Here is a 16,462-nt window from a genome sequence, read left to right on the forward strand (position 1 = left end):
TTCTCTTTTTTTTTTCTCTTTTTTTTCCCTTTTTCTTTTCTCTCTTTCACATGTCAAATTTATTTATTATTTATTTCCTTTTTCTTTTGTATTTATTTTTGTATTATATCATTATTTTATTTTATTTCATTTATTTAATTACATAATTTAATATCACATAAATTCAATAAAATCAACATAAAGACTTTTATTTTTTTTTTCATTTCTTTTATTTTATTATTTCCTTTTAAATTATATCTTTATTCGTAATTTTATTATTATTATTTTACTTTGTTTCTTTATTTGGTTTTATTTTATTTTTTAATATAATTTCTTTTATAATTTAAAAAATTAGAAAAAACAACAAATACGATTATGTTAATTTTTATTATAAATTTGAAATAACAACATAATTTTAATAAAACCAAACACTTAATTTGTAAATAAAAATTCAAGTTAAATCATTACATATTTCCATTGTGTCTTGCCCACACATGAGCTATTAACTCACGGTGAAGGTTACTATTTACTTCAACCCATCGCATTGTGTGACGACGTCTCATATAATCACTTATGGATATGCCACTTGTTCTTGGGTTTAGATCTTATTCCTCATTTATATCATAACTGTTGGCACGAGCTCTGCGAGATGTGGCTGGGTTGTTGTCATCTTCATCTGACTCAGCATTAGAGTATTCATCTCGTTCGTCTTCCACAATAATATTATGGAGTACGATACATGTCATCATAATATTTCTTAGGTCCTTCGGATCCCACCCTCTTCCAGGCTGCTTCACTATAGCAAATCGGGCTTGAAGAATTCCAAGAGTTCGTTCATTATCCTTGCGGTATGTTTCTTGCATTTTTAGAACAATTGTTCTTGATGTATTCTCGGCTGCTTAATGGATTGAATTAACTTACCCAATTTTGGGTATATGCCATCAGCAAGATAGTATGCCATGTAGTGATATTTTTCATTTACCTGATAGTGAACTCTTGGGGAAATTCCCTGAACAAGGTTGTCAAACAAGGGTGAACGACCCAAGACAGTGATATTGCTTTGTGAACCAGGTACGCCAAAGAATGCATGCCATATCCAAGTGTCAGATGAAGCCACTGCTTCGAGACTAATTGTGGGTTTATGTTTTCTCCCCGAGCTTCCCTCCCATGCAGGTGGACAATTTTTCCATGTCCAATGCATATAGTCTATTGAACCGATCATTCCAGGGAACCCGCGTTGTTCCGCTTTGTCAAGTAGCCTTGTCATATCTGCGTTTGCTGGAGAACAAAGGTACTCATCTTTATACAACCGCAAAATTGTTTGGCGAAATTCGCGCAAGGTCTCAGTTGCGGTCGTCTTTGCCATATGGAAAGTTTCGTCAATTGAATCAGCGGAGTATGCGTAAGCCAACATTCGCATAGCAACTGTAACCTTTTGGAGTGATGAGAATCCTAATTTGTGGAACTATCAAGTTTTCTTTGAAAATATGAATTCGAGCTCTCGCAATCCTCAACCAAACGTAATAGTAAATGATGCTTCTTTCGGAACCGGCGTCTGAAATCATCTGCATCGAAAACAGGGTTGTCAAAAAAGTAATCATTCATGGGTTGTTGGTGTTTACCTTTCGGTCGCGAGGTTTATATTTGCGTCCAGAAATAGAGCCACCGTATACAACCTCTTGATTAACGGCTGCTTCATAGTGTAGACGAGCAAGTGTATCTGCTTCGTTGTCTTCATCAAGTATTTGCTCATTATACGCAACCCAATCGAATTGATTAGAACTCGAACCATAATTCATTATTGAAATATTTTGCTCGTAAATTGATTAAATGGATATATTGATGATGAAATATTTTATTGATTGAAACACATTTAAATAGGGAAGACAAACCATAAATAAAATATGGAGAACAAATCGCTATGTGACACATCATATTAATTATCATGTTTCTTTTTCCTTATTTTTTTGTTCAAAGGTATTTTCTCTCACCACATGTTTTGTCTCCCATATTGCAGACAACATCTACAGGACTTAATTGAGAGATGGTGTTGATAACTAGGGGTGAGTTCGGGACGGGATTTCGGGAATTCGGGATTTTCGGGATCGGGATTTCGGGATTCGGGATAGAAATTTTAAATCCCAATCCCGTCCCATAATATTAAATCCCGGTAATATCGGTATCCCTAAATATTTCGGGAATTCGGGATTGGGATCGGGAATCCCATATTTTGCCTAAAAACTAAGAAATATTGTTTTTTTTTCCATTAGTATTATTTTATACATTAAACCAACTTGAATATATTATATACATACTATTATTATTGCACTATTTATTTTTACCACAAAACTTGGAACAAATGAAATTTGAAAAATTTAAAAATAAGTTGAAACGATATATTATATTGTTATTTCTCATCTCCTTGACAAATATATATATATATATATATATATATATATATATATATATATATATATATATATATATATATATATATATATATGTGTGTGTGTGTGTGTGTGTGTTTATTAGTTTTTTTTTTCTTTTTTCCTAATTCGGGATTAAAATATCCCGATTGGGATTGAACCAATTCCCGAATCCCGATCCCGTATTTGTTCCTAATCCCGATCCCGAATTCCCGAAGTTTTAATCCCAAATAGTAAAATTCTAATCGGGACGGGACGGGATCCCGAATCCCGATCCCAAAGTCCCAGCCCTATTGATAACGACCATACGAACTTCATAGTGACTATACAAACTTTTGAATTGAAATTTTACTTTTTTCTTTTGTAGATTTTACTTTTGCCTTTTCGGATTTACCCTGACCTTACATATTTTACTTGTGCCCTTTCAAATTTTACTTTTGCCTTTTCGAAATTACCCTGACCTATCATATTTTAGTTGTGTCCTTTCAATTTTTACTTTGCCCTTTCAAAATTTTACATTGTCTTCTACACTTCTTTATACACAATGATTTCTCTATATAACGAGAAGGGATATGTTAGACAATACTTCACATCTTCACATATACACTTATTTGAGAAAGACATCTATTTTTTGATATGGCTGCCACTAAAGGTTGGTCAGAAGATGAAGATGTAGCTCTTATGAAAGCCTACATTGCAGTCTCGGATGATACAATTCACGGGACTAACCAAACTGAAGGAGGTCTACGAAAGAAAGTTATGTCTACCATGAAACTAATACTTGATGAGGAGGGAATTACGTATAATATTAGAGCAAAAGATGCCATACTTAGTCTGTGGAGAAAACAAATTTCTAAGTATTTGAACCACTGGTATTCGGCAACTAAACAAGCATCAAAAGTTTGCGGTAGCGGAAAAAACCTAGTCGATGAGGTAAATGTTATGATAATTGTATTTTTTATTATTTATATATTTGCATGAAGTATATTAATTTTTAATTTGTATTTGTAGTATACTCTGGCATTGACTATCTATCGAAGAAATACTAAAAAAAACTTTCAACTTGCAATGTTGTTGGGAAGTTTGTATGAATTGGGTGATGTTAAATGCGCAAGAATATATGGTGGATGAAATTGAAACGGAGTCATTTCATTTGCAGTCCGCATTTCCTTCATCTCAACCAATGAATTCCCCACCAAGTTATTCCCCACCACCGTATGTGTTACGGGATGAGCTACAACCAGTGGATTCCCATACTGACCAACGCATTTAGAGACCTATCGGATCGAAAAAAGCCCGTAAAGGCAAAGAAAATGCGTCGCCTAGTTATAATGCGTAATCTAATTATAATAATCAAGTACAAATACTAGAGGCCGGACGAAAGCTTAGGCATGATCAAAACTTTGCAATTCAACAAATGCAAGAAGAACATAGAGTTATGGCAATGGATACAAGTTATTGCGCTCCAGGTACAAAAGCATATTGGAAGTCGGAAAGAAAAGAGATACAAAGGAAACAAATCGCAAAAGACTTATTTGAAAGTTCTTCGGCTCATTTAGACGACGACGGTTTTGATCCGTTTGATTGATCTCCCTTGTTCGATTTATATGGGTATTCCTTTCCTTGTGTCAGCCCAAAAGGTTTTTGAAGAGGCACATTCGTTATTTCATAAATATAAATCGAATAACATTTTTTGGCCAAAAAAAAAAAACAAAAAACAAGAAAAAACCAAAAACAATTCCTTGTTCAATTAATTATTATTTTTTGTTTGTAGTAATCGTTATTATCCTAGTTTTTTTTCAAATGTTGTATTAGTGGTTATTATTCTTGGTTTTTTTTTCAATTATTGAATTAGTTGAAGATTATTTCTTTACTTTTATTTGAATATTGTATTATTATAATTAAATTATTATTATTATTATTATTATTATAATTATTATTATTATTATTATTATTATTATTATTATTATTATTATTATTATTATTATTATTATTATTATTATTATTATTATTATTATTATTATTATTATTATTATTTATTATTATCATTATTTTTGTTATAAATTATTATTAATAATAATTATTATTAATTTGAGTTATTAATATTAATATTAGTAATATTATTATTATTATTGTTATTGTTATTATTGTGGTTGTTATTATTATTTTATTATTATTAAAGAGTTGAGAGTGAGAATAGGAAAAAAGGTAATAAAAGACCGAATGCTTGGAAAAGACGTAGGTAGAGGGAGAGGGGGAGGGGAGGGGGAGAGGAGGGGTAACCCCCCTCTCCATTGGAGATGCTCTAAAGAGAGAAACAAAGCATAGCTCAAAGCTAATACAATTACAGAAGTAATAATGCTTAGCTCGAAGCTAATGCCAAAAGAAAATTAAGAATGCTTAGCTCGAAGCTAATGCCAAACGGACAGTAAGCATGCATAGCACAATCTCATTCCACAAGAAAAAATAATAAAAAAATAAAATAAAATAAATAAAATAAAGAAAAAAATAAAAATAATGGAATAATGCCAAAAAGAAAGTAAGAATGCTTAGCACAAGCAAATTCCAAAAGGAGGGGAATAATGCTTAGCACGTAGCTAATGCCACCAGGAAAATAAGAATGCATAGCACAAGGAAATTACATAAGGAGAGGAATAATGCTTAGCTCGAAGCTAATGCCAAAAGGAAAATAAGAATACTTAGCTCGAAGCTAATGCCAAAAGAAAAGTACGAACTCTTACCACAAGCTAATTCCCTAAGAAGAAGAATAATGCTTAGCTCGAATATAATGCCAATACGAAAGTAAGAATGCTTAGGACAAGCTAATTACATATTAAAATGAACAATGCTTTGCTCAAAGCTAATGCCAAAAGGAAAGTAATAATACTTAGCTCGAAAGCAAAGTAAGAATGCTTGGCAAAAGTGAATTCCGTAAGAAGAGGACAAATGCTTAGCTCGAAGCTAATGCCAAAAGAAATGTAAGAATGCTTAGCACAAGCAAATTCTATTAGGAGAGGAACAATGCTTAGCTAAAAGCTAATGCCAATAGAAACTAATATTGCTTAGCTCGAAGCTAATGGCAAAAGGAAAGTAAGAATGCTTAGCTCGAAGCTAATGCCAAACGAAAAGTAAGAATGTTTAGCACAATTTAATTCCATTAGAACACAAAAAAAAAAAAAAAAAAAAAAAACAAATCGAAAAAATTAACCCTAAAATAAAAATCAATAAATAACTAAAAAAATAAATCTATAAAATAATTAAATATATAAACAAATAATAAAAAAAGCTAATTCCATAAGGAGATGAACAATGCTTAGCTCAAAGCTAATGCCAATATTAAAGTAATAATGCTTAGCTCGAAGCCAATGGCAAAGGAAAAGTAATAAAACTTAGCTCGAAGCTAATGGTATAAGGAAAATATAAATGGTTAGCTCGAAGCTAATGTCTAACGAAAAGTAAGAATGCTTAGCACAATCTAATTTCATAAGAAAATAAAAAAAATGAAAATCAAATAAAAAAAAAAAAGTAAAACTAAAATTAAAATTAAAATTAAAAGTAAAATACAAAAAAAATAAAAAAAAAAAACAAAAAAAAATTATAAAATAAATAAAGATATAAATTAATAATAAAAAAAGCTAATTCCATCGGAAAAGGTATAATGCTTAGCTCGAAACTAATGCCAAAACGAAAGTAAGAATGCTTAGCACATGCTAATTCAATAAGAACAAGAATAATGTTTAGTTCGAAGCTAATGCCAAAAGGAAGTAAGAATGCTTTGCACAAGCTAATCCATAAGAAGAGAATAATGATTAGCTCAAAGGTAATGCCAAAACGATTGAAATAAAGCTTAGCTCGAAGCTAATGCCAAAAGGAAAGTAAGACGACTTACCTCAATAAAAGCTAATGCTAAAGCAAATAAGACTCCCTAGCACAAGCTAATTTCTTAAGGAGGAGGGGAACAATGCTGAGATCGAAACTAATGCCAAAAGGAAAGTAAGAAGCTTAGCACAAGCTAATTCCATAAGAAGATGAACAATGCTTAGCTCAAAGCTAATGCGAAAAGAAAAGTAATAATGCTTAGCTCGAAACTAAAGCCAAAAGGAAAGTAAGAATGCTTTGCAGAAGTGAATTCCGTAAGAAGAGGAACAATGCTTAGCTCAAAGCTAGAAAGTAATAATGCTTAGCTCGAACCTAATGGCAAGAGGAAAGTACGAATGCTTAGCTCGAAGCTAGTGGTAGACGAAAAGTAAGAATGTTTAGCACAATCTAATTCCATAAGAAAATTAAATAAAAATAGAAATCAAAATCAAAACCAAAATCAAAAAATAAGTAAAAAAAATAAATATAACGCTTAACTCGAAGCTAATTCCAAAACGGAAGTAAGAATGCTTTGCACAAGCTAATTCCATAAGGAGTGGAACAATGCTTAGCTCAAAGCTAATGCCAATAGAAAAATAATAATGCTTAATTAGCTCGAAGCTAATGGCAAAAGTAAAGTAAGAATGCTTAGCTCGAAGCTAATGCCAAACGGAAAGAAAGAATGCTTAGCACAATCTAATTTCATAAGAAAAAAAATTAAAATTAAAAAAAAAATTATAGAATAAATAATTATATAAATAAATAATTAAAAAAAAAAGCAACTTCCATAAAAAAAAGTATAATGTTTAGCTCGAAGCTAATGGCAATACGAAAGTAAGAATGCTTAGCACAAGCTAATTCCATAAGAAGAGGAATAATGCTTAGCTCGTAGCTAATGACAAAAGGAAAGTAAGAATGCGTTGCACAAGCTAATTCCATAAGGAGAGGAACAATGCTTAGCTCAAAGCTAATATCAAAATAATAGAAATAATGCTTAGCTCGTAGCTAATGACAAAAGAAAAGTAAGAATGCGTTGCACAAGCTAATTCCATAAGGAGAGGAACAATGCTTAGCTCAAAGCTAATATCAAAACAATAGAAATAATGCTTAGCTTGAAGCTAGTTGCAAAAGGAAATTAAGAATGCTTAGCTCAATCAAAGCTAATGCAAAAAGGAAATAAGACTGCTTAGCAAAAGCTAATCTCGTAAGGAAAGTAAGAATGCTTAGCTCGAAGCTAATGCCAGATGGAAAGTAAGAAGGCTTTAGCATAATCTAATTCGTTATGAAAATAAAATAAAAATTGTAATTAAAATTAAAATAAAAAATAAGTAAAAAAACTAATATATAAATAATTAATAAGAAAAAAAGCTAATTCCATAAGAAAGAGTATAATTAGACACGGCCACGGGCCGGTTCGGGCCGGTTCCGGGCCGGTTCGGACCGGTTCACGGTTCACATTTTCCGGAACCGGAACCGGCCCGTGGCGTGCACGGTTCACCGGGCCGGGTCGGCCCACCGGTTCGGGCTGGTCACGGGCCTATCCGGGCCGGTTCCGGGTCGGCCCGGAAATTTTGAATTTTTTTTATTTTTTGAAATATTTAATGAATAAGTAAATTAAAAGAAATACTTTTAAATAGATAAAGAAAAATGAAATAAATGAAAAGTCAATTTAGAAGCACAAGTTTGAAATATTTGATGAATAAGTAAATTATAGGAAAAATTGGGGTGTGAGGGTATTTATAGGAAAAATTGGGGGGGTTTGGGGGCAAAAAAAATTCAAAAAAAAGCAAAATTGGGGTGTGAGGGTATTTATAGGAAAATTGGGGGGGGGGGAATTCAAAAAAATTCAAAAAAAAGTAAATAACGGCCGGTTCACCGGGCCAGTTCACCCGGGCCGGTTCACTAGCCATTATTTGCTTTTTTTTTTGAATTTTTTTGAATATATATATATATATATTTTTTTTAATCCGGGTGAACCGCCGGGCCGGCCCGGCGGTTCACGGTTCACCAAATCTAAGAACCGGGCCCGTCCCGGGTAGGACAGGCCGGTTCACGGTTTCGGGCCGGTTCACACAGTCAACGGCCGGTTTGGGCCGTCAACGGGCCGGTTCCGGGCCCAAAACCGGCCCGTGGCCGTGTCTAAGTATAATGCTTAGCTCGAAGTTAATGCCAAAACGAAAGTAAAAATGCTTAGCACAAGCTAATTCCATAAGGAGAGGAACAATGCTTAGCTCAATAGCTCAAAGCTAATGTCAAACAGAACGTAAGAATGCTTAGCTCGAATCTAATGCCAAAACGAAAGTAAGAATGCTTAGCACATGCTAATTCCATAAGAGGAGGAATAATGCTTAGCTCAAATCTAATGCCAAAAGGAAAATAAGAATGATTTGCACAAGCTAATTCCATGAGGAGAGGAATAATGATTAGCTCAAAGCTAATGCCAAAACGATTCAAATAAAGCTTAGCACGAAGCTAATGCTAAAAGGAAATAAGACAGCTTAGCACAAGCTAATTTCGTAAGAAGAGAAAGAAGGCTTACACCGAAACCAATGCCAAAAGTAAAGTAATAATTCTTAGCACAAGCTAATTCAATGAGAATATTGCACCAGAGCTTGCTGCCCTTGCCTCGGGGTTGAGATTTTTTATATAGAGGCAATTCAATGGAGTTTGGATCGAGCTTGATGCAGAAGTCGTCGTTCGACTTCTTTCGCACACGGACAGAGGTCATTGGATTCTTCAGATTTCTCTCACGGCGATCCGGAACTCTCTTTCGACTTTGGAGTACAGGATTACACATATCTACCAGGAGGGCAATACAGTCGCTGATGCATTAGCTAACTTGGGGTGTCAGACCGAGTTGGCTCGTACCTTCACAACAGCGGAGCTTCCCCGACCTATTCAGGATATGATTCGGATGGACCAGCTTGGATATACATCCTTTCGACGAGAGTTTGCACATAGGTTCCATGCATTCCACGCTTTTATATTATTGGCAGCTTGTACTTTCAGTTTCTACGTAATTTAGGCATTTTCGTGAACTTTACATGTTAGGCAGGGTTGGGGTGATTATGGATTGTCTGGGTCCATCAAGACTAGACTGTTTGTCGAATGGTGCGACACATTTCGCAGCCGTTATACCTGTTTCGTCCATTTTTTGGTCTAAGTGGCCTCGGTTGTTGTGGTGAGGCGAACTGTCTACCTTGGTCTTTGTTAAGTGTATATTTTTACACTTTATCGTATCTTTTTATTTGGGCTTTTGGTGTGTTTTAATGATAATTGGTGCTTAAAAAGTTGATTTATTGTATTTTAGGTACAAATTGAAGAATTGGAAAAGTATGGGGTCAAAACTGCAATTTTGGCGAAAATATGGGTCAAAAGTGAAAATATCAAAATTCTGAAGAAACAAGGCTCGGACCCCCGTCCCAGAATTAGGCTTAAATATGGGACCCCCGTCCCATAACCCGAAGTTGCGCAGTAAAGGGATTTTAATCGCACAAGGAAACTGCCTTCTTCCCCAAGTTCTTCACCCTATATAAGACCATTCCAAGCACACAATTAGGGATCTTTTTACGCAATTTCAAGAGCAACAAAGCAATAACGGAGACGAAGAATTCGAAGACTCCAAGCAAAGATTTATCGTCTATGATTTATTTTATTTGCGTTTTTGCTTTAATCATGAGTAGCTAAATTACTTGTTTCTAGGATTTTATTTGGAACCCTATGTGGGATTTATGAACCCAATTCTATGATTTTATGCAAGTTTTAATTCCGGATTATTTCTTCTACTTGTTTTATTAAGTGCATGAATTTGATCACCTTATGTGCTTTTATGTTATTGTTAATCGCATGAATCGGAAGATCGGGTTAATAATTAGAACTGTGGTAGAAGAGCCTTTGTGGTATTAACATAGGAATATAGTTAATCTCTTAGGTAGCCATTATTGAGATTTGTGCTTAATGCTGTGTTCTAGAATTAATTGCATAGGAATATAGTAATTGAATCTAGAGTATTAGAATTATAGTAATCTCATTATATACTTCTTAAATTTTATTTTATAAACATGCAGGGGGTCAAGCCTAACCCCACCCCACCGTCACCATGTGTCGTTCTCTTAAAAAAAAAAAACTAATTCCATAAGAAAAGGAACAATGCTTAGCTCAAAGCTAATGCCAAAAGGAAATTAATAATGCTTAGCTCGAAGCTTAAGGCAAAAGTAAAGTAAGAATGCTTGGTAAAAGCGAATTATGTAAGAAAAGGAAAAATGCTTTGCTCAAAGCTAATACCAAAATAAAAGTAAGAATGGTTAGCACATGCAAATTCCATAAGGAGAGGAACAACGCTTAGCTAAAGGCAAATGCCAAAGGGAAAGTAATAATGCTTAGCTCGAAGCTAATGGCAAAAGAAAAGTAAGAATGATTAGCTCGAAGCTAATGCCAAACGGAAAGTAAAAATGCTTAGCACAATCTAATTCCATAAGTAAATAAAATGAAAATAAAAATAAAAATAAAAATAAAAAATTAAAATAAATAAATAAATGAATAAATATATAAAACAGATAAATATATAAATAAATAAGAAAAAAAACTAATTGCTTTAGAAAAGGTATAACGCTTACCTCGAAGCTCATGCCAAAACGAAAGTAATAATTCTTAACACAAGCTAATCTATAAGGAGAGGACAAATGCTTAGCTCAAAGCTAATGCCAATAGGAAAGTAAGAATGCTTAGCTCGAAGCTAATGGCAAAAGGAAGTAAGAATGCTTAGCTCGAAGCTAATGCCAAACAGAAAGTAAGAATTTGTAGCACAATCTAACTCCATAAGAAAATAAAATTAAAATTAAAATCAAAATCTAAATTAAAATTAAAATTAAAATATTAAAAGAAATTAAAAATATATATATATATATATATATATATATATAATAAATACATATATATAAATAAATAATAGAAAAAAGCTAATTGCATTAGAAAAGGTATAATGCTTAGCTCGAAGCTCATACAAAATCGAAAGTAAGAATGTTTAGCACAAGATAATTCCATAAGGAGAGGAACAATGCTTAGCTCGATGCTAATGCCAAAACGAAAGTAATAATGCTTAGCTCGAAGCTACTGCCAAAAGGAAAGTACGAATTCTAAGCACAAGAAAATTCCATCAGTAGGGGAATTATGCGTAGCTCGAAGGTAATGCTAAAAGGAAAGTAAGAATTCTTAGCACAAGCTAATTCCACAAGGAGAGGAATAATGCTTTGCTCGAAGCTAATGCCTAAAGAAAAATAAGAATGATTTGAAAACGCTAATTCCATAAGGAGAGGAATAATGCTTAGCTTGAAGCTAATGCGAAATGGAAACTGAGAATACTTAACTCGAAGCTAATGCCAAAAGGAAAGTAAGAAAGCTTAGAACAAGCTAATTCCATAAGAAGAGGAATAATGCTTAGCTCGAAGCTAATGCCAAAACGAAAGTAAGAATGCTTAGCTCAAAGCTAATGCCAAAAGGAATCCTTAGCACAAGAAAATTCCATAAGGAGAGGAATATTCGTTAGCTCGAAGCTAATGCTAAAAAGAAAGTAAGAATGCTTTAGCACAAGCTAATTCCATGATTAGAGGAATAATTCTTAGCTCAATGCTAATTCCAAAACGATTGAAATAATGCTTAGCTCGAAGCTAATGCCAAAAGGAAATTAAGAAGGCTTAGCTCAATTAATGCTAACGCCAAAAGGAAATAAGACTACATAGCACAAGTTAATGTCACAAGGAGAGGAAAAATGCTTAGATCGAAGCTAATGCCAAAGGAAAGGTGAGAATTCTTTGCACAAGCTAATTCCATCTGAAGAGGAACAATGCTTTGCTCATTGCTAATGCCAAAAGGAATGTTATAATACTTAGCTCGAAACTAATGCCAAAAGGAAAGTAAGATTGCTTAGCACAAGATAATTCCATAAGGAGATGAAACAAAGCTTAGCTCAAAGCTAATGCCAATACGAAACTAATAATGCTTAGCTTGAAGATAATGGCAAAACGAAAGTAAGAATGCTTAGCTCGAAGCTAATGCCGAACCGAAAGTAAGATTTTTTACCACAATCTTATTCCATAAGAAATAAAAATAAAAATAAATAAATAAATAAAATAAATACATCAAATTAATAAATGTATAAAAAAAATATAATTCCATAAGAAAATGTATAATGCTTAGCTCGAAGCTAATGCCAAAATGATGGTAAGAAAGCTTAGCACAATCTAATTCCATTAAAAAAAACAATTAAAATTAAAATAAATTAAAATAAATTAAAATTAAAAAATATATATATATATACAATGAATAAATATATAAATTAATAGTAAAAAAAAAACTAATTCAATAAGAAAAGGTATAATGCTTAGCTCGAAGTTAATGTCAAAATGATAGTAATAATGCTTAGCACAAGCTAATTCCATAAGGAGATGAACAATGCTTAGCTCAAAGCTAATGCCAAGAGGAAAGGAATAATGCTTAGCTCGAAGCTAATGGCAAAAGAAAGTAAGAATACTTAGCTCGAAGCAAATGCCAAACGGAAAGTAAGAATGCTTAACACAATCTAATTCTATAAGAAAATAAAATTAAAATTAAAATTAAAATTAAAATTAAAATTAAAATTAAAATAAAAATTAAAATTAAAATTAAAATTAAAATTAAAATTAAAATTAAAATTAAAATTGAAATAAAGATTAAAATAAAAAAATATTAAAATAAATTAAAATAAATAAATAAATATATAAAATAAATAAAAATATAAATAAATAAAAAATAAAAAAAGATAATTCGATTAGAAAAGGGATAATGCTTAGGGCGAAGCTCATGCGACAATGAAAGTGAGAATGCTTAGCACAAACTAATTCTAGAAGGAGAGGAACAATACTTAGCTCGAAGCTAATGACAAAAGGAAAGTAAAAATGCTTAGCTCAAAGCTACTGCCAAAAGGAAAGTAAGAATTCTTAGCACAAACTAATTCCATAAGGAGAGAAATAATGCTTAGCTCGAACCTAATGGCAAAAGGAAAGTAAGAATGCTTTGCACAAGCTAATTTCATAAGGAGCGTAATAATGCTTAGCTCGAAGCCAATGCCAAATTGAAAGTAAAAATACTTAGCTCGAAGCTAAGGCCAAAAGGAAAGTAAGAATACTTAGAACAAACTAATTCCATAAGAAGAGGAATAATGTTTTGCTCGAAGCTATAGCCAAAACGAAAGTAAGAAGGCTTAGCACAAGAAAATTCCATAAGCAGAGGAATAATGCTTAGCTCGAAGCTAATACCAAAAGGAAACTACGAATGCATATCTAAAAGCTAATGTCAAACGGAAAGTATGAATGCTTAGCACAGCCTAATTCCATAAGAAGAGGAATAATGCTTGGAGAGGAACAATGCTGAACTCGAGGCTAATGCCAAAAGGAAAGTAAGAATGCTTAGCTCGAAGCTAATGCCAAAAGGAAAGTAAGAATGCTTTTAGCACAAGCTAATTCCATAATTAGAGGAATAATGCTTAGCTCAAAGCTAATTCCAAAACGATAGAAATAATGCTTAGCACGAAGCTAATGCCAAAAGAAAATTAAGAATGCTTAGCTCAATTAAAGCTAATGCCAAAAGGAAATAAGACTGCTTTGCACAAGCTAATTTCACAAGGAGAGGAAAAATACTTAGATTGAAGCTAATGCCAAAGGGAAAGTGAGAAAGCTTTGCTCAATCTAATTCCATCAGAAGAGGAAAATTGTTTAGTCATAGCTAATGCCAAAAGGAATGTTATAATACTTAGCTCGAAACTAATGCCTAAAGGAAAGTAAGAATGCTTAGCACAAGATAATTTCATAAGGAGAGGAACAAAGCTTAGCTCTAAGCTAATGCCAATACGAAAGTAATAATACTTAGCTTGAAGCTAATGGCAAAAGGAAACTAAGAATGCTTAGCTCGAAGCTAACGCCAAACGAAAAGTAAGCATTCTTAGCACAATCTTATTCCATAAGAATACAATAAAAATAAATACATTAAATTAATAAATGTATAACAAAAAAAAGCTAATTCCATAAGAAAATGTATAATGCTTAGCCTGAAGCTAATGCCAAAATGAAAGTAAGAATGCTTAGCACAAGCTAATTACATAAGGAGAGGAACAATGCTGAGCCCAAAGCTAACGTCACTAGGAAAGTAATAATGCTTAGCTCGTAGCTAATGGCAAAAGGAAAGTAAGAATGCTTAGCTCGAAGCTAATGCCAAGCGGACAGTAAAAATGCTTAGCACAATCTAATTCCATACGAACATAAAATATAATAAAAAATTATAATTTAAATTGAAATTAAAATTAAAATTAAAATAAAAATAAAAAATATATTTAAAATGAAAATTAAAATAAATTAAACTAAATTAAAATAAAATAAAAATAAAAATATATAATCAATAAACATATAAATAAATAATTATAAGAAGATAATTCCATAAGAAAAGATATAATGCTTAGCTTGAAGCGAATGTCAAAATGAAAGTAAGAATGATTAGCACAAGCTAATTCCATAAGGAGATGAACAATTCTTAGGTCAAAGCTAATGCCAAGAGGAAAGTAATAATGCTTAGCGCGAACCTAATGACAAAAGGAAAGTAAGAATACTTAGCTCGAAGCAAATACCAAACTGAAAGTAAGAATGGTTAGCACAATCTAATTCTATAAGAAAATAAAATTAAAATTAGAATAAAAATAAAAATAAAAATAAGAATTGAAAGAAAAGTTAAAACAAAAAAATATTAAAAAAAATTAAAATTAATAAATAAATACATAAAATAAATAAATATATAAATAATCAATTAAAAAAAAGGATAATTCGATGGAAATGGTATAATGCTTAGTTCGAAGCTCATGCCAAAATCAAAGTAAAAATGCTTAGCACAAGCTAATTCCATAAGGAGAGTGATATGCCTAATTTGGCCCACCCAATTGGCTTACAATTTATTTACCTACTAGGCCACGAGCCCAATATTAAAGACTACTATCACCGAGGTTTAATCACCTTCAAATAAAGTTTGGGCCTAACAATCTCAACTGAGCTATAAATAAAGGTTTGAACTCATTCATTAAGGTATGTCCTATTAATTGAGCAATACTGCAACATGTATTCTCTGGACTGTTTCCCTATCCGCACGTCTGACTTGAGCGTCGGAGGGGTTTCCGCCGTATCAACCCCCGGCTTAGTTCATGTGTTCTATAATCGCATGTATCTCAAGGTCATCGAGCTCGTGAGCCAGTGATCTACTCTGCTCTTCCAGCTCATCCAACCTCATTTATTTAAGGTGATCTATTTCTAGCATCATCATTTTGGCGCCGTCTGTGGGAAAAAGTTAAAATCGCGTGCAATGCACACGCGCGTGGCATACACGCGCCAATCGCGCGGCTGCATGGATGGACGCTCACTTCAAAATAATAATAATAATAATAATAATTAATTAAAGTGGGCAGCAGGTGCCACCTACCAAAGCTGCACCACCCATCACATCATGCCCTCCTTTTCGTCACTTTGCGTCAGCTCCTATCACACCGACCGCGCCCCCCTATACCTCATCAAATCGCGCGCGCGCCTTCGCATACCACATTAATTCGCGCGCGCCTCCCCTCCACTCACCAAATCGCCCGTATATTTTGACGCGCTTCACCAAATTGCTCGCGAGTTTCAACACGCTCCACCAAATCCCCTGCCGATTTCACCTCGCTTCACCCAATCACGCGAGAATTTCAACGCGCTCTACCAAATCGTGTGCTCTCTCAAATAAAAATTATTATTTCTCTATGCCACACCAACAATTAATGGAATACTACAACACGGACCTACTCTCGACACGATTCGGTACCCTTTTCGACTTGTCTCCCTCATCGAATCGAGAGTGGGGGGTTTTCAAGACAACTCCCAAGAGGAGACAACTCGCTCGGAACTACGAACCCGTAGCGAGACAACTCCCACGAGGAGCCAACTCGCTCGGTCCTACAACCCGTTGCGAGACGACTCCCACGAGGAGCAAACTCGCTCGGTCCTACAACCCGTTGCGAGACAACTCTCACGAGGAGCCAACTCGCTCGGTCCTACAACCCGTTGCGAGACAACTCCCACGAGGAGCCAACTCCCTCGGTACTATGAACCCGCAGCGAGACAACTCCCACGAGGAGATAACTCGCTCGGTCCTAT

General features: G+C 33.6%; 1 protein-coding gene across 1 annotated transcript; it reads right to left on the reverse strand.

Annotated features, from left to right (window-relative positions):
* Positions 1 to 584: 584 nt before the first annotated feature.
* LOC148768477 (uncharacterized) lies at positions 585 to 1,778 on the reverse strand. Its single transcript, XM_088821228.1, has 4 exons — positions 1,602 to 1,778; positions 1,529 to 1,544; positions 901 to 1,431; positions 585 to 790 (listed from the first exon to the last, which is right to left on the reverse strand). Exons 1-4 carry the CDS (start codon positions 1,776 to 1,778, stop codon positions 585 to 587), a joined length of 930 nt encoding a protein of 309 aa, XP_088677354.1.
* Positions 1,779 to 16,462: the final 14,684 nt, after the last annotated feature.

Source organism: Erythranthe guttata, chromosome 8 (assembly GCF_056151865.1).
Source record: "Erythranthe guttata isolate IM_541 chromosome 8, IM_541, whole genome shotgun sequence".
NCBI classification, from domain to species: Eukaryota; Viridiplantae; Streptophyta; class Magnoliopsida; order Lamiales; family Phrymaceae; genus Erythranthe; species Erythranthe guttata.